Raw genomic sequence first — 23157 nt, forward strand, 5'->3', positions numbered from 1 at the left:
ATGAAAGTTTCAGTTTTTAAATAAGTTACAAACAAAAAATGAACTTTTTCACGATATTCTAATTTTTTGAGATGCACCTGTATACAGCGTTGTCACAATGCTTGCCATGACATGATGTAAAGGAGACTGTGGATACGGTGCATTGATAATCACAGCAGTGGGTGTTTACTTAAGTTTCTGCAAGCGGTAACACCCCTTTCACTTCTCTGTTTTTCTCAGAGAGTGAAAATGAGTAGAGCTGACCTTGACTAAAGATTTTTCTGGTCGACTAGTTGTTCATTTTAAGCATTAGTCGACTATTAGTCACACATTTATTAATAAACCATATAAATCATAATAATGAGCCTTTAATTGACCACATAGCCCAATGAGTGCTCAAGCTTACGTGAAAAAAAATTGCCACAGCGCACCAGTAGGTATAATAATTATGAATGTGGGAATGTGTCAGAGAAAAAAAACAGCAAGGAGACTGCATTGACGTTTTAATAATTTATTGATGAACTCTGTATAGAAGTATTTTTCATGTCTGTAAGGCAAGTATATACAGACTTTTGAAGTTTTGCGTTCAAGTTCACAGAGAACGAGGCGCCAGAAAGCGCATCCTGTTTGCAAATAAACTGAAAGTCTTTCAGATTTGAAGAATGTATTACTTTTGTCTGTATGACCAAAAAATGATGGAGTGTTTTAAGAGCAAGTGATATCACTGGCTCCTCCATCTGTCATGCACTGAGCGCACTAGCTTCCACACTCCACACAGACAGAATGAGCGGCCATATAAAGTTGATACTGCATACATCTTTCAGATGAAAGCCGTATTTGATCTCGGTGGGTGTGTGGTGGGTTTACTATATTACCACATAGACCAGCCATTAACGATCTGTCCATCACGAACTGCATGACTTTGCCACTTCCTGTGAATTTTTTTTTTCTGCGACTAAGCGACTAATAAAATTTTGGTCAACCAAGCCTCTTAAACCCCCGGTTAGTTGACTATTAGGAGGCAGCCCTAAAAATGAGAATGGAAAAGAATCATTTTTACATATATTGTACTTCTTTGGTGCAAAAAAATGTATGAACTAACTTGGAGAAACAATATAAAAATCTAAAACTGCACTTTATTTAAAAAACAGTTTTTGAGACATTTCAAGGATATTTCACCTAAAAATTAATTAACTACTCTCTCTCATGTCGTTCCAAACCCTAAAGACCTTTGTTCATCTTCGGAACACAAATTAAGATATTTCTGATGAAATCTGAGAGCTTTCTGACCCTGCATAGACATAGACAGAAATTTCTCTTGATTAATTAGTTATGTCTAAAAGTGACTGCACACTTACAACAGAAGACTGTCTTAGGGAACGAATAGTCTTTAGGTAATGTATTGTAATTGTAATTAACTGTATTGTAATTAACTAGGGCAAGGACTGAGTAAGTCCAGAATCTTAAAGGAAACTGACATTCATTTACATTACTACAAAGACATACACCAGAGACAAGTTGAATTCTGTATAGAAAAAGAAAAATATGACCAGAAGAAAGAAAGGTGAGAAAACCAGTGAGTAAAGTACAATACTAACTGTAAAGAAATACAACATTCTTACAACAAATGCATTTCTTAAAATAAATAAAATCCATATCATTTAATTTCGTAAAAGTTATGGCCTTTGAATGAAAAATCCAATATGCCTTTATGTGTAGAAGTGCCTGGTCTGCTTAATAGATCCACTGAATGTTTCCAATCCAGTGAGTTTTAATGTGGAATGTAGGTTTAAGTTGTGCGCTGATGCATAATGTACTGCCATAGGATAAATCTAGTTTCCTCTGTGAGTTGCATTTTTATTGTCTGTCTTGCAAATCTGTGCTCGGTCCAGCCTAATGAAAACACTGACATGGATGTTGAAGCCTGTAAATTACTTACATGCCCTTCATTTCATGAAGAGTCTTTTGAAATAGTTTTTTTTAGTAAAACTGCTGTTAGAAAATAATAAAGATAACTTTGAATTGTTTTTATATCCCTCTTCACATAACGTCTTTCATGTGAAATATCTTATTCAGGTCAGTACTAAATAAAAAATAACATGCATTTTGTATGATCCCTCTTATTTTGGCAAAATAATTAACATTTTGCAGATTTTGCAAAGTGTATGTAAACTTTTGACTTTAACTGTATATTCGGTCATTCAAAAATTACTAGAGACTGGAGCACTGCATAGGATGTCATGGTTGTGTAAATATTCCTTCCGTCTGGTTAGCATCTAGTGATGTGTAGCAACCTCTTCTATATTTTCTATTTAGCCTTGTGCAGACAGAGCTGCAGTACTGTTTTAACACCAATGCTGGTATATTATTGTGATAACATTGATTTCAGATTAGCCTGTCCTAAATGTCATGCAAAAAGCTTGTTTTTTTTTTTTTTTGATCTGGCTGTGAACGACTAATGTGTGGCTTTCCTTGTGTTAGGTTCCTGCCCAATAGCTGTCCGATTCACTATACAGTTGATTGGCTGTGGGTCAAATTGCTTTCCATTTAGTATAGCGCAGTCCTAAAGCTTTTTAGGCAGTCAATATTCTTAATCAGATGGGATTACTGCTCCATAAACCATCAGCCATTGATCTCAGCTATCTACTTCACTGTCTGTTTCAATCTTGACTGACACCTGATTGGTTTGTTTAGTGATGAACACATCAGGGTGCAAACCCACTTAGACACAGTCACACACCAGTTTCTATAGATTCAGTACTTTTTTTTTTAATCATGGGATTTTTTCTAGCTAACATTTAAATACTATTTCTACATGTATGATTGCTGTGTGAAAATTGTTTCTCTTTTTTTATTATGACTGTCCCTCTGGGGTTAATTTACTGCGTTTTTGTTGAGCTGAGAGACGAGTCGAAGTTATTGACTCTGGCAATCGAACATCCACCACAGATGCTGTCAATAGAGCTTCAGTTGAATTTAAGCTAGTATATTCCTGTAGGTGAACTCAAACATTAAATCCTTTCGGATGACCTTGTGAAACTGCAGAAAAATGTTTAGCATAGTGTATGTATATAATTTTGACATATACAGCTTACAATATGACTGAACTGCATTAGATGTCAGTTCCCTGTTGTTTCCCCTATGACTGGTATTTTATTACCATGACTGTGCTGTAGTGCATGAAGGACCTCTCAAAATCAGTGCTTTTCCATTGTTTGCTCTCCCAAGATTTCCACATGCACATGTGTGAAAACGATGCTCATATATCAGCAATATATGAGTCAAGGGCCAGGACTCGACAGACAACTGTGACATTGCCTTGTAGCACTTTCACCTCGTAGCTCCTACAGAACACTTTGCAACCCACACACCAAATAATGAAATCAACTTCCTCTACTTCTGATCAGAATCTTTCCAAATCTTTAGACTTGAAGGGATAGTTCACCCAAATATGAAATTGCCCCAATGATTTACTTATTCTCTAGCCATCCTAGGTGTATATGACTTTCTTCTTCCTTCAGATGAATACAGTCGGAGTCATATTAGAAAATGTCCTGGCTTTTCCAAAGCTTTATAATGGTAGTAAATGGGTGTTGAGATTTTAAAATCCAATAAAGTGCATCCATCCATCATAAAAAGTACTCCACATGGCTCAGAGGGGTTAATAGACGGCTTCTGAAGCAAAACAAAACTAAATGTATTTGTGTAAGAAAAATATTCATATTTACAACTTTATAAACCATAATCTCTAGCTTCCTTTAACTGCCGTAACACAGTATTTGAAAAACAGTAAGTAAATTGTATCCCATGAGCTGCTACTTCTGTTAAGATTCCTGTTAAGTGTTCATTTGATGGACACTTATTCCACAAGGCCTTAAAAAGGTCTTAAATCAAAGTAATAAGTTTTAAAATCATAAAGGCATGACATGAAATGTTGCAACATCAAATATCTGTGAGTGAGCTATGAAAGTATGTTTTCCCTTTGAATTAAGGTTTTCCTGAGTCCGTTGTGATATTCTTCTTTTAATCATTTTATTTTTATCATTTTCTCGGAAAATAAGACTTTTTATCTAATGTCATTCTGCTTTTGCTCTACATTTGCTCTGGAAAATAAGACAATAAGAGCACAGCACTTTTCTGGAAGAAGTTTTTTCCATATTCCATCTTTTTGTGTGTGTGTGAAATTAATTAAAATGTAATTGAGATCTGTTGTGAGTTGCGTTTTTTTTTTTTTTTTTTTTTTTTTGCTAATACAACTCATTTTATGCTCCCTAGACATTTACAGTGCCTTGCGACAGTATTCATACACCTTCATTTTTTTCACGTTTTGTTATGTTGCTGCCTTATGTTACACTGCTTTAAATTACTTTTTCCCCCAACATCAATCTACATTCAATACACCATAATGGCAAAGCACAAAACAAGTTTTTAACATCTTTGCAAATTTATTAAAAATAAAAAACTTGAATGATTCCATTGCGTAAGTATTCATACCTTTATCTGTTACAGTTGAAATTTAGCTCAGGAGCATTCATATTGCTTGTGGATGTTACTACACTACGAGTAAAGTTAACCTGTGGCAAATTCAATTGAATGGATATGATCTGAAAAGGCACACACTTCTTAATAAAAGGTTTAACAGCTGAAAATGCATATCAGAGCAAAAACCAAGCCCTGAGGTCAAAAAAACTGCCTCATCAAGCCACACATCTGGGAAAGAGTTCAGAAAAAATTCTGCGGCATTGAACGTTCACAGAAGCATGTAGTCTCATCACCCTTAATGGAAGAGGTTTAAAACAATCAGGACTCTTCCTAGAGTAGGCATTTGATGGAGAAGAGCTTTGGTTAGACTGGTGACCAAGAACCTTGATGAACCTCAATTCTAAGCATCATGTTTGGCTGTTTTTCAGAGGCAGGGACTAAAAGACTCGTCAGAGTAGAAGAAAAGCTCAACACAGCAAAATATATAGATAGCCTTAAAGAAAACCCAGTCGAGAGCATTCAGAACCTCAGACTGGGCAGAATGTTCACCTTTCAATAGGAGAATGAACCTAAACACACAGCAAGAGTGGCTTATAGACAACTCTGTGTATGTCCCTGTGTGGCCCAGCCACAGCCTTGGCTTGAACGCTATCAAATATTTCTGGAGAAACATGAAAATGTGTGTCTGCCCCATCCAAGCTGACAGAGCTTGAGAGGTGAAGAGGTGAGGAGAAGAATTGCAGATAATTGCCAAATGCGAATGTGCAAAGCTTGTCGCATCTTACCCAAAAAGACTTGAGGCTGTAAAGGTGCTTCAGCTAAGTACTGAGTTAAGAGTATGAATACTTATGCAATGTACTTATTTCAGTTTTTTCTTTTTTAAGTTCTGTTTTTGCTTTGTCTTATGGAGTATGTTGTGAATATTGATGTGGGGAATACAGAATCTGAAGCAATTTAACATAAGGCAGCAACATAACAAAATGTGTGAAAAAAATGGGGTATAAATATTTTCGCGAGGCACTGTATGTTTAGAGAACATAATGACATTTCGTGCTCCTTTCAATTCCTTAAATTTTATTTATTTGGTCTTAAAAAGGTTTTTAAAAATGCTGACCCTCAGAAAACCTACATAAACTGTGATAGAGACAACAGGAAATGAGAATAGAGCTCACTCTCTGTCACTATTAAAAATTCAAACTCACATCTACACATTTGTTATAAAGTTGCAAGTTCACCTGCAAGATCACGCTTCTGATTGTAGTTACCTACTGAATGTCTTGTTTCATATGTTGGAGCTCATACTCTATTGTAGTTGTAGCATGATGTAGAGGGGCTCTTCACTCTGGTGTTCTTGAGCAGACTTGTGAATGTGCCTCAGTCAGCTCAGTCAGTCGGTCAAAGAAACTGGAAGGTGGATCAAGTCACTGCCAAGTTGAGGTTTATGCTGACCGATTGTGGATCTGCAGCGTAGTGAGTGAGAGTCAGCTTTCTCTGCTCCTTACGGCTCATCTCTGTGCTGTGCTTGTGTATTCTGCTGAATTTATAGCTCTTCTCACACCTAGAAGGACAGTTAGAGGCTAGCAGCTCAAAGCCATATTGTTCTTAAGTAACTTGGAAGCTTTGCTAAACATGTGTTTGACATATGTTTTTGCCCTCATAAAATGCTGCTGTTGTGGTTTGGGACGCCAACTGTTTTTACATGAAAAAAACAGCAGTCACAGAGATGACATGATAAAGTAAATATTGCACATCTGGAACGTTCCCTCAGGAATGTTTGTATTATCACCTTATCCACGCTGGAGCGTACTGTGGCTCATCTGCCACGTCAGTCGCACACACACACACTCGCTCACTGGCGGGAGGATGTGATGCGTCTGTCTGAATATATTCTCTTCCGGATGCTCTCTTTCCAATGCCAAACCACAGATGTCTCTGGAGCAGAATGTCTCGCAGTGCTCAAAATGCGACCTGACGAACCTGTTAAAACATTAATGGCTATATTTCAGTTCCAAACTATTGTTGAGGACATATGATCTGTGTATTGTAGAAGAATGACGAGGTCCCACAAACTGACAGCAGGAAAAAGAATTTTGCCTTTGACATGAAGTAGGGACGTCAGTAGGGATTGAAATTGCAAAAAAAGCTATTGTTCTGGTTCTGGTTCCAGTTTCATTGGAACCGAATTATTATAATGTTTTGTAGTTTAAAGGGGTCATCGGATGCCCATTTTCCACAAGTTGATATGATTCTTTAGGGTCTTAATAAAAAGTCTGTAATATACTTTGGTTAAAAATTCTCAGTGGTTGTGTAAAACAACACCCTTTTTACCTTGTCAAAATCAGCTCTGCGAATGATTTGGCAAACATAGACGCATTTATGTAGATCAGGAGGCGCATTCCCTTCACAAACAAATGTAATCCACTGCATCTTCAGCGGCTCAGATGTCGGGAGTAAAGGACGACCACTATTTTTACAGAATAATTAAAAACCACTGCATGGATTTTTATCATTATAGGGTAGATTTGTACATAAACTGCAAACACACGTTAATGTTCAAACAACATGTAAAAGTGAAGTTTGCATCCGATGACCCCTTTAAAAGAGTACTTTTTTAGAAATAATACACTTTAAAGAATATACTTAAGTGTGAACTGAATTTACTTTCAGAACCAAAATTTACAGATAATTTACTCACCCCCTTGTCATCCAAGATGTTCATGTCTTTCTTTCTTCAGTCAAGAAATTATGTTTTTTGAGGAAAACGTTTCAGAATTTCTCTTTATATATTGAACTTCTATGGTGCCTTTTAAATGCAGCTTCAAAGGGCTCTTAATGATTTCAGCCAAGGATGAAGGGTCTTATTTAGCGAAATGATTGTTTCTAAAAAAAAAAAAATGTCAATTTATATACTTTTTAACCTCAAATGCTCGTCTTACTCTGCATGAACTCTGTGTATTCCAGTTCAGGACAGGGTATGTCAAAAAACTCCCATCTCATTTTCTCCTCCAAGTTCAAAATCGTCCTACATCACTGCAGAAGTACCGACCCAGTGTTAACAAAGTGAACATGCAAAGATCAAACGCCCTTTACAAAAAAAGTTAAAACAGCAATGTAGGATGATTTCTGAAGAAAATTAGATGGGATGAGACTGTATAACCAACATGTAACGCAACCAACCACAGTTTGTTTTTGCGTATCATTTAGTGGCAGATAAATCTGAAGTCAGTTGTACTATAATCATAGACTGATAGTGGAAGAAGGAAACATTCAATTATGACATGGCAGTCTCAGCAATTATTTCAAACAGCACCACAGAAAATGGCTAAAATGTATGTAGAACTTGTGTTTCCACGTGGACCGATTAAAAACTGACCTCCAGTGGTGTGTAGAGACCAGCCAATCAAATCGAAACCGCAGAATTTCATTCAACATTTACAATTCTTGTCTGCAATATGCATCAGAGAGTGAGTGAACAGACTGTGGGCGGTACGCGGGGCGTGCTGTCTGAGCTGAGACTAGGGTTTCCGCAAACTGACAGCAGCTGCAAATAAGCAGTTTGGCTTTTCATTCCATTTGAGTAGAGTCAGATTAAAACGTAAGTGTGTACACGATTGTAGGGCAAACATGTAAGCATGTGTTTATGCATTGATGGTCCACTGTTTACATACATCCTCCTTCACACTCTCTGGTAATGGCTAAACCTCAGAGCCTCACGAAAAGCTCTGTGTGCATGTCTTTGGCTGGGAGGTATGTTTGTAGATTTATGTAGTTTCGTTCCAAAGCAATTCAAAACAGAGATGCTTTTGATCCCTTACCAAAAGGGATATGACTTTCATTAATTCTTTGTTTTATCTGTTGCTATTCCATTAGTTATTGCAGTCGTTAGATAACGGCTCTCGGATGAGGAATTGAGCCAAAAGATGGATGTTTCCTGCTTTTTTGTGATCGGTTTTGCTGCGTCATATGACTAAGCATCGCTAGAAACCCTTCAGGTGTAAAGCTGGTTGATAAGAAACAATAAAAACAATCTCTTTGTAGAAGCATGCCTCAAGGTTCTGTACTAGGCCCATTTGTATTCTTCTTCTTTGTTGATTTTAGGGCAAGTTAAGTGCTACTAAAATGTGAAAATGTGAAGTTTAATTATAATAAATGATTAACAGAAACATAGAACTGCACAAAACAACATATTGTTTATTGTTTTATTTATTTATTTTGGACAAGTTGCAATTGAGATTTTAAGATTTTCAGGCCAGAATAGTGTATTAATGCAAATACTATAATATTAATCCATGATTTTTAGTCCTTCTGCTGTCAGTCTAAATTCAGCAGGATGTATAACTTAGGTCAGACAGGTTTTCTGTTTCTGAACAGAACAAACAAGATTTCAATGGCTAAATTTCCCAGTCATATACTGTGGAATAATGACTGAAATGAGTGAAATCATTTCAGTGAAACAATTTTAAGGAGAAAGGTCAGAAAATTACAGACTGTGACTTTGACACTCTGTGACCTTGAGAATCTTATTCAGTTTATGTTTCTGTATGGTATGCATAATTTATCAGTAAAGCTATGAATGTGACGTGCTTAAAACCAGAGTCGTTTCTTACAGCAGTGCTCATCTTTTTTATTATGACCATTGTGATTGTCTGTTTATGAAAAAGGGAGAATGTTTTTGCATGCTTCTGAGGCACATAGAATGTGTGATATACACTTCTTTGTTTCTAAAGGACGCAGTATGCTTTCTTATGTGTAGTTGTGCCATCACTAATGAATAGCCTGTGACCTCCTTTTTTCCCCAGTGCTGGGTTGATGAATGTAGGCCAGTTCAACCAGCATGACAGTCATTCCCAGTTACATCTCAGCACCAGCTGGCAAAGTTTACTACACTGCACTGCTGACATGCAGTGGGGACCAACTCTCTCTATTTTCTAAATGTTACATTTTTTGACACTCATTCATTAGTAATAGAGGCCATGATACGAGTGTCATCATAGGTTAAAAGAGAAATGTAGTGAATTGTAGTTATTTTTATGTAAGTAATGTAAAATAAATGTAAGAAATATAATTAATTGTATATATTTCTCATATGATGTGTGTGATGCATTAGATTAAAAGTGTGTTTTGAATGTAAAGAGTGTTTTGTTATGTTATCACAATAAACCATGTGTCCATGTTACCACTTTGTACCTCTGAACCTCCTCTGCTCTCTCCTCAGGTCGGCGGCACCAAAACAGGAGTAGTGCGTTATGTGGGAGAGACTGACTTTGCCAAGGGCGAGTGGTGTGGAGTGGAGCTGGACGAGCCGTTAGGGAAAAACGATGGGGCTGTAGCTGGAACCAGGTACATCATTAGTCTTTGCTAACTTTAGTCTTCAGCAACACCCTCAGTGGCCTTCAGCATTGAGAGGTCTCATTGTTTCATGCATGTTAAAAGAGTTTAATATGTTATTATGTTATGAACTTCAACATGGAATCAGAATGGACACTTTTTCAGTTTAAAATTTTGTTTTGTTTTGCTTTCAGATGACTAAGCATTGTCGCTTTGAAACACTTTGTAGAAAAGTGCCTCAGGGTTCTGTACTAGGCCCATTGGTATTCGCCTTCTTTGTTCATTTTAGGGCATGATGTAAAGTTAAATGCTACTAAAATGTGAAACTGTGAAGTTCACATATAATAAATTATTGACAGAATCACAGAACTCCACAAAACAAATATGTTGTGATGTATTTAAAGAATGATAGTGTTATAATGTTTTTATTTTTCTTCTTCTTTTTTTTTTAATGAAATGATACTGTAAATAAGAAACAATATGCTAACAGGTGGTGGTCAAATTCTTTAAAGGGATACTCCACCCCAATATGAAAATTTTGTCATTAATAACTTACCCCCATGTCATTCCAAACCCATAAAAGCTTCCTTCGTCTTCAGAACACAAATTTTTGATGCATTCTGACAGCTCTCTGACCCTCCCATAGACAGCAATGTAATTAACACATTCAGCATCCGGAAACGTAGCAAGGAGATTGCTAAAATAATCCATTTGACATCAGGTGCTCAACCGTAATTTTACGAAGCTACAAGAATACTTTTTTTTATGCAAAGAAGACTTTATTCAACAATTTGTCTCCTCCATGTCACCCTAGCGACATTTTGGAGAGTATCTCCTGAACGCAAACAGCGTATGCTGTTTTGTGTCAGCTGCGCCACGTGGATACATTTTCTATGTTTATTCACGCTTTGATTTAAACGAAAACAATGTATCCGAATGGTTGAATAAAGTCATTATTTTTGTTTTCTTTGCGTACAAAAAGTATTCTCGTAGCTTTGTAAAACTGTGGTTGAACCACTGATGTCACATGGATTATTTTACTGATCTCCTTGCTACGTTTCTGGACATTGATCATAATTATACTGCTGTCTATGGGAGGGTCAGAGAGCTGTCAGAATGCATCAAAAATATCTTAATTTGTGTTTCAAAGACGAACGAAGCTTTTACGGATTTGGAATGACATGGGGGTAAGTGATTAATGACTAAATTTTCATTTTGGGGTGGAGTAACCCTTTAAGAGTCATTCATTTATTCATTCGATTCATTCAAATGGCTGATTCATTCAGGAATGAAGTAAATGTCTCTCTTTATGAATGGGCTTTTGAATCACTGGTTCACACGATTCGTTCAAAACCCAGATTCATTCAGAAACTAAACACTGCTGTGTTGCTCGGAGACACGCAACAACAATTATGTTTTAAAGATAGTATGTTCTCTGCAAAAATGAAAAAAAAAAACATATTATATTGTGTTTAAATTATAACACAATATCAACTTATTATTTACTGAACTGTTGTATAAAATCACATTTAAGCTTGTGATAGATCGGGACAAAATCAGCACTTGTGTCATATTGGTCTTTCTGCCATTTTTTGCAACAATATCTTGAATTTTAGGGCATAACTGCATTGGTGGAGTTGTTGTCCTGCATCATATTTGTCAACAGTCAACTATATAAAATATAAGATAAAGTACAGGTCTGGGGGCGGGGCCAGTGTGTTAACTGTGTTAAAATATTTTAATCGTGTTATTTTTTTGTAACAAATTAATTAACGTGTTAAACTGACAACCCTAATAATAAATGATTGGCATAAACAGAACTGCACAAAACAAATGCATTTTGACGTATTCAAAGGATCATAGTGTTAAGTATGTTAATATGTCAGTTGTAGTGTGACTTAGAACATGAAATCAAATTGGACCCTGTTTAATTTTTTAAGTTTAAACATTTTTTATTTTTTTAATACATCCTGGTCTTATTCAGCAGTTCATCAGTGCATGTTATTCCTGTGACAAACAAATGTTTGTTTTTGATCAACACTGATCTGCATTTAGATATTTAATAGTCATCGTTCACAATGCAAACAATTCCTGATGTAACTCCCACCCTACATCATTTTTGAGGGAAATAATGTCACATTACTGAAGCAAAATGGGTTGCAAATGCAGTGTCATGTTGACTTTTAGTTGTAAAATGCAGGCCAAGTAATTTAGACATGTAATAGTTCACATGCTGAGCCAAGGTTAAACCTCTGCTGTCTTTTCAGTGAAAAACGGGGGTGGTTGAGTTCCAAACAGGAATAAACAGCTACATTAATTGTTGACATTTGGCCCAAGGCCAGATTTAGTAGATTATGTAGTTTGTTTTTATAATGATATCTTGACATCAGGCTGGACATCTGCCTGTGTTCAGTTCAGATGATAAGAAAAGAAACAGTAATTACAACAGACCTATATACACTGCAATTCAAAAGTTTTGTAAGAGCTTTTTATGCTCACAGAGACTACATTTATTTACAGTAAAAAAATTTGTTACAGTTTAAGACAACTATATTAAAGTGCCTCTATTATGGCTTATGAAAGGTTCGTATTTTGGTTTTGGGAGACCCCAACAATAAGCTGACATGCATGCAAGGTCAAAACACACTTTTATCTTATTTGCTCAACGCCTCCCAAATAATTCGCTCAACGATAAATTTTTCCAGACCTCTGCAGTGATTGGTCCATTACATTGATTACATTGAACACCCAAACAGCCAAGGTATATACGTTAACCCAACGCAGAAACGTATTAATAAAGCACTGCATATTGTACACCAACTTATTGCTCTATTCTTTATCATAATTCCAAATAATAACAACGTCAAACGTTCACTATTCAACGACACATTTCTAGACAATTGTGAGCAGTTGTCTCTGGTTGTCTAGTCTGTGTGCGTTCATGCATTCGAAAGGCGTGGCTTTGGACGCCGTTTTGCCGGGAGGGTGGGACGTTCGCTTTCTGTGCTATCAGGCATTTTCTAACATTTTAGCATTTTAACTTTATACACAGAGCACTTTCAGATTTAAAACTTTGCAGGATGTTTTCATTCAGTTAGAGCTGTGTTACACACTGCACTGCATTATCTTCAATAATAGGGGCACTTTAAAATTGTATATTTTATCATAATTTTAACATTGCTTTGATGGCAGATTTTTCAGCATCATTACACCAGTTTTCAGTGTCATATGATCCTTCATAAATCATTCCAATATGCTGATTTGGTGCTCAAGAAACATTTACTATTATCTCATTTGAAAACGGTTGTACTACTTAATATTTTTGTAAAAACTGCAATACATTTTTTTCAGGTTTTTATTTTTTTAGAATCTTACTGGTAGTGCATATGTTGACATTTTAATGTTAATTCCAGTTCATACGCATGATTTATTTTACTCATTTACTTATCTAGTTCTTGATTTAGTATATTATCATAAATGATCAATCTCTGCATTACTGGTAAAAGGCAAACACTAAAAGCAAAACTGTGAAATTGTTAGTATTAATTCCAATATCTGTACTTTTATTAAAACGACAACAACAAATATTCTATTGTCACACAGAAGTCTCACAAGTGTATTTATTCAGTAACCTCAATCACAAACAATATACTTAAGTCCATTTTTGCATTTCTCACAGAGAAGGTTTGATTGCAAATTGAAGGGATAATCCACACGAAAATTAAAATTTACCTCATGATATACTCACTCTTAAGCCATCCTAGGTCTATCTGACTTTCTTCTTTCAGATGAATACAATCAGAGTTAAATTAAAAATGTCCTGGCCGTTCAAAGCTTTATAATGGCAGTGAATGGCTGTTGAAATTTTGAAGTCCAATAAAGTGTATCCATCCATTATAAAAATACTCCAAACGGCTTGGAGGGCGGGGGGTGAATAAACGCCTTCTGAAGTGAGGCCTACCTCCTACATGTACGTACGCCAGTTTGAGGAAACTACAGATTATGGTTTATAAAGTTTGAAACGGAGATGTTTTTCTTACACAAACGCATTGCTTCACTTCAGAAGGCCTTTATTAACCCCCTGGAGCAGTGTGGAGTACTTTTACGATGGATGGATGCACTTTTTTTGGGCTTCAAAATCTCGACACCCATTCACTGCCATTATAAAGCTTAGAAGAGGCAGAACTTTTGTTTATTATAACTCCTATTGCATTCGTCTGAAAGAAGAAAGTCATTTACACCTAGGATGGCTTGAGGGTAAGTAAATAATGGAGTAATTTTCATCTCTTTAAGTCACAAACTGTTTCCTACCTCACTTCCTTATTCTCTCTGTCTCTCCTTAGATATTTCCAGTGCCCACCCAAGTTTGGCCTCTTCGCTCCAATCCACAAGGTGATCCGCATTGGCTTCCCATCCACCAGTCCAGCGAAAGCTAAGAAGAGCAAGCGTATGGCAATGGGTGTGTCGTCTCTGGCTCACAGCCCCTCCAGCTCCTCCATCAGCTCTGTCAGCTCTGTGGCCTCCAGCGTCGGGGGGCGGCCCAGTCGCACTGGCCTGGTAAGAGATGTTAAAATGCCAAGACAAAAGTGCCAATGCAAATCATGCCTTATGTTGACATTTTGCAGCGTTGCTTCCTGATGTGACTGTTAAAGGGGTCATAACATGTTTTATCACTTTATCTTTTCCCATAGGGTAGAAAATGCAGTTTTTTTACTCTTGATAAGACCCATGTAACAATTCAGTGTGAAACCCTTTGTTCAGTGAGGTTTTTCGTGTATTCCTGGCAGTTGACAGAGACGTCGTCAAGGTATGCAAGGAAGATCTCGGGGACCACGGCTCTGCAGGAAGCCCTGAAGGAGAAACAGCAGCACATAGAGCAGCTCCTGGCCGAGAGAGACCTGGAGCGGGCTGAGGTCGCCAAGGCAACCAGCCATATCTGCGAGGTGGAAAAAGAGCTGACGGCACTGAAGGCCCGACATCTGCAGGTGTGACTCACACATATAAACATAACATGTATATGTGCTTTTTATTTACTACATTTACTCACAAATATAAACTTTCCATTTGACACTGCATTCAAATTAATTTCTGGAGAACAATGACCTTTTCTCATATCTCATTCAGTATGCAACAGAGGCAGAGAGCAACCTACAGCAAGCACGAGCCCTGCTGGCAAGCACACAGAAAGACAAAATGGAACTGGCCAATCAGCTTGAAGAAGAGAGAAGGTACAGTTTTGCTTGTACATTGCAACCTCCCATATATTGTACAATAGTATCCTCACATCTGCTGTTGTTCACCCTAGTATTATTGTCTTTGTTGTTGACTTTTAAAATAAAAAGGGGAGAGTGGGGTAAGCTGGGACACTGTTTACTTAAAGGGATAGTTCACCCAAAAAATGAAAATTGTGTCATTAATTACTCACCCTCATGTTGTTCCAAACCCTGTTCATCTTCGAAACAGAAATTAAGACATTCTCGTAGCTTCATAAAATTAAGGTTGAACCACTGATGTCACATGGACTATTTTAATGATGTCCTTACTAAGTTTCTGTGCCATGACCATGGTAAGTACCTTTGCTGTCTATGCAGGGTCAGAAAGCTGATTTAATCAAAAATATCTTAATTTGTGTTCTGAAGATGAACGAAGATCTTACGGGTTTGGAACAACATGAGGATGAGTAATTAATGACAGAATTTTCATTTTTTGGTGAACTATCTCTTTAAGTTGTTCTAGACAAGGAAGTAATATCAGACATTTCAGGATGTGTGTTATCCTTTTAAAAATATCAGTGGAAATGCATAAAATAAAATAATAAAATAAATAATTAATTTTTTCCCCCTGAACAACCACTGTTTCTGATTGTTTCAGGGTTTCTATAATATATACACTATCTGTCGAAAGTTTTTGAACAGTAAGATTTTTTATGTTTTTTTAAATAATTATCTTCTGCTCACCAAGCCTGCATTTATTTGATCCAAAATACAGAATACAATGCCTCAGAATACAAAATACAAAAGCAGTAATATTGTGAAATATTTTTACTATTTAAAATAACTGCATTCTATTTGAATATATAATAAAATGTAATTTGTTCCTGTGATGGAAAATCAAAATTTTCAGCATCATTACTTCAGTCTTCAGTGTCACATGATCCTTCAGAAATCATTCTAATATGCTGATTTGCTGTTCAAGAAACATGTATTATTATCTGAAATAAAAAGCTTTTGTAACATTATATACTACGCCATTCAAAAGCTTTGAGTCAGTATAACTGTCTTTTTTTTGAAGGGGGTGGGGTTATTTAGCAAGGATGCTTTTAGTTGATCAGAAGTGAGGATAAAGGCATTTATAATTTCATAAAAGTTTTCTATTTCAGATAAATGCTGTTCTGCTGAACTTTCTATTCATCAAAGAAACATGAAAAAATTCTACTCAGCTTTTTTCAACATAATAATTATAATAAATGTTAATAAATGTTATATCATAATAATAAATATTTTTTGAGCAGCAAATCAGAATATTAGAATGATCTCTGAAGGATCATGTAACTGGAGTAATGATGTTAAAAATTCAGCTTTGAAATCACAGGAATAAATTACATTTTAAAACATATTCAGGTAGAACACAGTTACTTTAAATAGTAAAAATATTTTACAAATGCAGACTTGGTGAGCAAAAATCCAGTGAGGGGTAAGTTGGATCATTTGAAAACATATACTATGTTTCAAATAAATATACATAGAAAACAATTTCCTTACGGTTTTCATAGTTTTTCCTCCACTCACCACACAGCTTTTGGGAAAAATTCCACATCTAAAGATTAGCCATGAATGACATTATTTTATATTTTGGCAATTTACCTTCCATTTAAAAAATTTACATTGATGTGCAAAAAAACTGTTGTGGCACAAAAACTGCTTATTTTTCTCATGTTCTCTTAATTACAGTCATAGTTGTACATCAGTTGCTAGATTAATGAGAAGACACAGCTTACCTGTTGATGCATATTACCCGTATATCACAGTTATGGACAACAAATACACCTGCCAATAATGTATTTCTAGTGTATTATAATGTGTATTTGTTAAAACACTTTAACTTTTGTGTGATCCTGCATTCATGCCAATAGGCGTCAGTATAAGGTCCAACCTGCTGTTTGTGTATCAAAGAAACAAACGAAAAAAGTAAATGAGGAATTTCCTGACACCTGGTGGTCATTATGTGTTATGACAGGAAGGTGGAAGATCTTCAGTTCAGAGTTGAGGAAGAGTCCATTACCAAAGGAGACCTGGAGGTATTTGCCTTTTTACTACTTTACTGCATTTTTACTACTTTACTGAAAGATTATGTACATTTTAACGTGTAATTTTGAGAATTTCTATAACATAAGAAAATTGATGTCATCAATGAATAATAGAATTTATTTATTTCAGAATGTGTTTCCAAACAACTTCAGTCCACAAAAAAAAAAAACGTGTTATGAATATTAGACATGATCTATAACTTTATGACAGTCCAACATACAGTACACAGCCTAATTTTCATTTTCAAAAAATGTAATATAATGTCTCCACTGAGTAAGATATGTTTAAATGTATTAAAATGTATCTACCATGTCTGCATTTTACCAGCTCTGTATGTGAAAACATACTCTGTCCTGCCTTTAAAGCTTCTTCACAAGTTGGTATTATGATCGGTGAATAGCTAAGACCTGTTAATCTTTTTCTATGCTACCTATGTCTCTTTTTCTCTTTTCTCTGGTCTTTCCGTTTCCCCCCTCTCTTTCTCTCTGTAGACTCAGACCAAACTGGAGCATGCCCGTATTCGGCAGCTCGAGCAGTGTCTGCATTTGGAAAAGTCCAAAGCAGAGCGGCTTCAGAAAGAGTTAGAGGAAAAGATGGTAAACATGCAGGGAGATGAAACACCCCAGCCTGTAGCCATCTCTCCCATTGCCATGTTTCTGTCCCTTTGTTAGAGCCCATGTCTATGGGTCACCACTGCTTTTGCTTGAATGACCAGGCCTGGGATCTCCATCATTCACCTAAGCTCTCATAATTAGATATGTTTAATGCCACTAATTTTTGAAACTCACCTGGTCAGAAAAGATCAGATATTTCAGACTAATTTTATTTTTTTTGCTTTGGAATTTTCCCCAGCTCTGATCAGAAATTGCATTGCTGCAAAACCCTAAAGTCATGAGTGTTGGAGATCTTTGCCTGTCTCTGTGGAGCAGCATTGCTCCTGATAGCCAGAAACTGCTTTCACCTTTCATTTGCAAAATATCTTTTCATGTCTGTCTTCTCTTGTTCTCTAAGCATCTGCCTGAGACCCTCAGGTGGAGCTGAGGAGTTATTGTCTCCACCGTGATCTCATTTCCCCACGTCAGCCTTCATATTGTGTTTTAGATGCTGAAATACAGCCTCCAACCTTTGTGATACAAACCCCCTCTGACACATCTACGCTGTATTTGTAGCCCTTTTTCCTATAATTAGAGGTAGTTGCTAAGGCATCACAGTTATTATTGGTCATGCATATACAGTTGAGGTCAAAAGTTTGCACCCCCTTTCAGAATCATTAAAAATGTTAATTATTTTACCAAAATAACAGATCATACAAAATGCATGTTATTGTTTATTTAGTACTGACCTGAAGAATCACAGCTGTGTTTTTTTGTTTGGTGATAGTTGTTCATGAGTCCTTTGTTTGTCCTGAACAGTTAAACTGCCTGCTGTTCTTCAGAAAAATCCTTTAGGTCCCACAAATTCTTTGGTTTTCCAGCATTTTTGTGTATTTGAACCCTTTCCAACAATGACTGTATGATTTTGAGAGCCATCTTTTACACTGATGACAACTGAGGGACTCATGAAGCTATTAAAGGTGGTTCAAATGCTCACTGATGCTCCAGAAGGAAAAATGATGCGTTAATAGCTGGGGGGTGAAAACTTTTGAACAAAATGGAATGGGAATTTTCTTATTTTGCCTAAATATCATATTTCTTCATTTAGTACTGCCCTTCAGAGGCTACAGAAGATAGTTACATGTTTCCCAGAAGACAAAAGAAGTTAAATTTACCCTGATCTTCATATTAAAAAATGCCCAGAACACTTTTTAAACAGTCTTACAACACTCTAACTTCCATCCAGAAAACACTAACAAACAATGCCTAGTGTCTACCCAGAAAGATCATAACAACTGACCATTTAGAACACCCTAACAACTGCCTATAAATGCTCCAATGACCGCTTTAAATATCTAGCAATCTAAAAACCACCCAGAACACCCTAGCAACAACCAGAACATCCTAAACACTCTAGTAACTGACTAACAATGCCTTTGCATACAACCAGAACAGCAAATTCCTACCAATGCTCTGCCAACCAATACCCTAGTAACTGCCATGAACATCCTAGCAAGCACCTAGCAATGTCCTTGAAATCAACTAGCAACACTCTGGCAACCACCTACAAAATTATAGCATAGTGGTTTTGCGATCAGAAGTGGACAACCTGAAATACAGGTGTAAACGGGGTCTGAAACGTGAACTTGTCCACTTTCGACCACTTCCAGAGGTAGTTGAAAACTCATTAGAACAGATTGCTTTCATTGTGTAGATTCTCATGTGGTTAAATGGGTTCAAATAGCCACTAAAAACCGCCTATTCAAATTCTTAAACATTATAGGAAGTGATGTTGGATGCACTAGCCAGAAAGGATTTAAACTAAAGTTTGGGATGCCTTTTGAAAAAACAGCATATGCTGGTAAAGTATGTTTTAAAGCATGACAGCTGGTTGAGCTTCTTATAAGCTGGTTATGAGCTGGTCCTGAGCAGGAGCTAGTTAAAGGAGAAGTCCACTTCCAAAACAAAGATTCAAATATAATGTACTCACCCCCTTGTCATCCAAGATGTTCATGTTTTTCTTTCTTCAATTGTAAGGAAATAGTTTTTTGAGGAAAACATTTCAGCATTTTTCTCCATATAATGGACTGATATGGTGCCCCGATTTTGAACTTCCAAAATGCAGTTTAAATGCGGCTTCAATCGATCCCAAATGTGGTTGTAAATCCCAGCCGAGGAGGAAGAAGGGTCTTATCTAGCATAACGATCAGTTATTTTCATAAAAAAAATACAGTTTATATACTTTGTAATGTCAAATGCTCATCTTGTCTTACTCTGCCTGGACTGTTTTTGTTCCAGTTTATGACAGTTAGGGTATGTCGAAAAACTTCCATCTCATGTTCTCCCTCAACTTCAAAATTGTCCTGGGTTCCTGGGTCTGTACTTCTGTAGTGATGTAGAGAAAAATGCTGAAATGTTTTCCTCAAAAAAAAATTTTTTTACGACTGAAGAAAGAAAGACATGAACATCTTGGATGACGAGGGGGTGAGTACATTATATGTGATTTTTTTTTTTTCAAAACATTTGACCGATTCTCGATTTAAAAAAAAAAAAAAAAAATGTTGATGTTTTTTAATTAGTCAACTTAAAAATGTAACTACAACATGACTGAAGTAACTTTTCCTTTATTAACCTTCTAGTTAAAGAAAATTGTTTTTTTTTTATGTAAACATGGACATCTCTCGCAGTGTCTCACGCATGAAACGGCATTCTAAAAATGCAGCGCTCAGGTTAAAAGAATTTCACTCCCATTTTCTTGCATGTTTTTCCTATTCCACTGCTTGAGTGCATCTTTGTCAACACAAATGCGCATTCTGTGTGAATGGCACCTAGCGATATGAGCGCGCCACACGTGAGCAGTTAATCACGTGCGCCGACATGCGGTCGAATCGTTCTTTTCTCTTTATTGTCATCATTGGCAAATTGTCAGCCCTAGGATCAGCACATGACTAGCTTAAAACCAGCTTGAACGAGCTCATGACAAACTAAGGACCAGCTCAGACCAGCTGCCACACTTCAAACATAGCTAACCAGCATATTCAGTTTTTTTCAACGGGGATGGGAAAATATCAGTGTTGTCTTACCAGTTCTTATTCTAGCACAAACCCACAGTGTTCGGTGTAGTTTTACGGCTATTAGAGCAAAAATGAAAGCTGCTGCTGTCTGGAATCCTTTTTTCATTGTTACCTTTTGCATTCATAAATAAAATGTGAGAGTATATATTGGAATATTAAATTGAAAGATCATGAATAAGCCCATACATATACCCATAGGGCCATCCCCTTAAAGTAGTCAGGAAAGTGGTTAAAAGTGGACAAAAGAGACAAATTAAGAGCATTATAAACGGGAATGTGTCTCCCTTTTCTACCTGTGATCTGATTCACCAAAACACATCTTAAAGGGATAGTTTGCCCCAAAATGAAAATTCTGTCATTAATTACTCACCCTCATGTTGTTCCAAACCCATAAGACCTTTGTTCATCTTTGACCCTGCATAGACAGGAACACAACTGACATGTTCAAGCTTCAGAAAAGTAGTAAGGTCATTGTTAAAATAGTCCATCTGTGGTTTAACCTTAATTTTATCACTGTTATGTTCAACAGTTTCCTCTCTTCTGTGTCAGTCTTTGATGTGTGTGTTAGTACTGTTGCTGTCTATGCAGGGTCAGAAAGCTCTCGGATTTCATCAAAAATATCTTAATTTGTGCTCTGAGGATAAACAAAGGGTTTACGGGTTTGGAACAACATGAGGGTGAGTAATTATTGACAGAATTTTTATTTTTGGGAGAATTATCCCTTTAATCCAGACATAATCAGGTCCTCGCATTTACGCGAGTAAATGTAAAAGATTGGCTGTCATTGTGAATGATGGTGAATGAAGGCAGCACAGTTCAGGCACTCTAATCAACAGGATTTCACATTTATCAACAGGTCAGAGGCAGGCTCCAGCCAACACCCATGAGGCTGGGCAAGAGTGTCAAGGTGATATAAAGGGAGTAACACGCTGTGTGGTTTTCAGAGTGATCTTCTACTTTCAATATGGAAACTATATTTAGATGTGTGCTTTTCTCACTTCTCTCTTGTGGTTTGAGACTGCATCTATGAACTCTTGTAGTATTATCTGATCTCTAATAACCTCTAATGATATTCTTCTTTGAACTATCAAATTTTCAGATGACTCCACAATGACTAACAATATTTGGTGTGCTCTATGAAATGAAAAACATCTTTGAATATTGTTTCTTTAAACATAGTTTGAATCCTAGAAGTGATTGCCTGTGTTCCTTTGGACTTGCTGTGTGCCGTTCCATCTCATATTTGCCTGGCCGCTTTTAGATGGACAGACTGAGAAAGGCTTGCTTGGGCTTGATTTCAGTGGGAATGCTGGTGTAGTTTCATAGGTTGCACTAAAGCCGCTTTTTTGCACATGCAAGAGCCATTTTTTAAAGAAATGGCCATTCACTGAAATGTTTGCAGGGCAAGCAAATGCTTTGTTTGCTTCTCATTCCTGTATCGCCATCCACCAGTTCTAGTGGGCAACTCTCCAAGATATTTCGTACTGATTATTAACAACATTCAAATATTTATTTGAGGGATGCACAATATATAATCTTTTTTTTTTTTAATACAGACAGCCAATATGGTGTTTGTGTTTGTTAAAACAATGTGCTGGAATTTTTTTTTTTTTTTTTTTAGTGCTGTGCAATGCACTAAAAACATACAGTTTACATTTTAAAAATATTTACATGTACATTTATATTGATATAATTAATATTATATATTTAATATATAAACACAACATATTTTTCTTTAATATATCCATGCATGTATATGTATTTATATATACATAATAAATATACACAGTACACACACATATATTTTGAAAACAAAAACATTTATTTTGGATGCGATTAATCATTGCACAGCACTATTTATTTTATTTTTTTAATTTATTTTATTTTCAAAAAATTCCCATTTTGGAGGAATGGATGGATTATTATTATAATAAACAGACATTTTCAGTAGTCTACTGTAACTTAAAAATTTCATAATAATGCAAAAATAATATAATTTTATTAATGACTCAGATTGTATAGTTAATTTATATATATAAAAAATACTTATATCTTCTTTAAGTATAATAATGATGATGATGATAATAATAATTATTTTTATAATCAGTTCTCAGTAGTCTTTTGTAACTCAAAAACATCATTATAACATCGTTATTATAATAATTATAATATAAAAATAACATTTTAATTCTACAAGAATAAATTAATATTGTACACATTAAAACATTTAGTTAAATTAATTTTACAAAATTAATTTGTGAAGTTAATTTGTAACTGTGCATCATGGAAGTATTTTATATTTTAATAAGAAAAAAAATCTGGATTACTTCCATTACTATATTACAGAATTAGCTTTTTTTTTTCTTTTTCTATTTTTTATTTTATTTACATGAG

At 35.9% G+C, this 23157-nt stretch overlaps 1 protein-coding gene across 5 annotated transcripts in view; it reads left to right on the top strand.

Moving 5' to 3' along the window:
* The window catches only part of clip2 (CAP-GLY domain containing linker protein 2), a 51724-nt gene that overhangs the window by 17248 nt on the left and 11319 nt on the right, over positions 1-23157 (top strand). For 2 of the 5 annotated variants that reach the window (XM_051108795.1, XM_051108796.1), the window contains exons 4-9: positions 9677-9801; positions 14133-14346; positions 14577-14774; positions 14914-15017; positions 17026-17086; positions 17588-17692. In XM_051108795.1, coding sequence (XP_050964752.1) covers positions 9677-9801; positions 14133-14346; positions 14577-14774; positions 14914-15017; positions 17026-17086; positions 17588-17692 — 807 coding nt within the window. Of the gene's footprint in view, positions 1-9676; positions 9802-14132; positions 14347-14576; positions 14775-14913; positions 15018-17025; positions 17087-17587; positions 17693-21619; positions 21671-23157 lie in introns of all 5 variants that reach the window. The other 3 variants (XM_051108798.1, XM_051108799.1, XM_051108797.1) reach the window with 2 other exon arrangements.

Source organism: Labeo rohita, chromosome 5 (assembly GCF_022985175.1).
Source record: "Labeo rohita strain BAU-BD-2019 chromosome 5, IGBB_LRoh.1.0, whole genome shotgun sequence".
Taxonomy (NCBI): domain Eukaryota; kingdom Metazoa; phylum Chordata; class Actinopteri; order Cypriniformes; family Cyprinidae; genus Labeo; species Labeo rohita.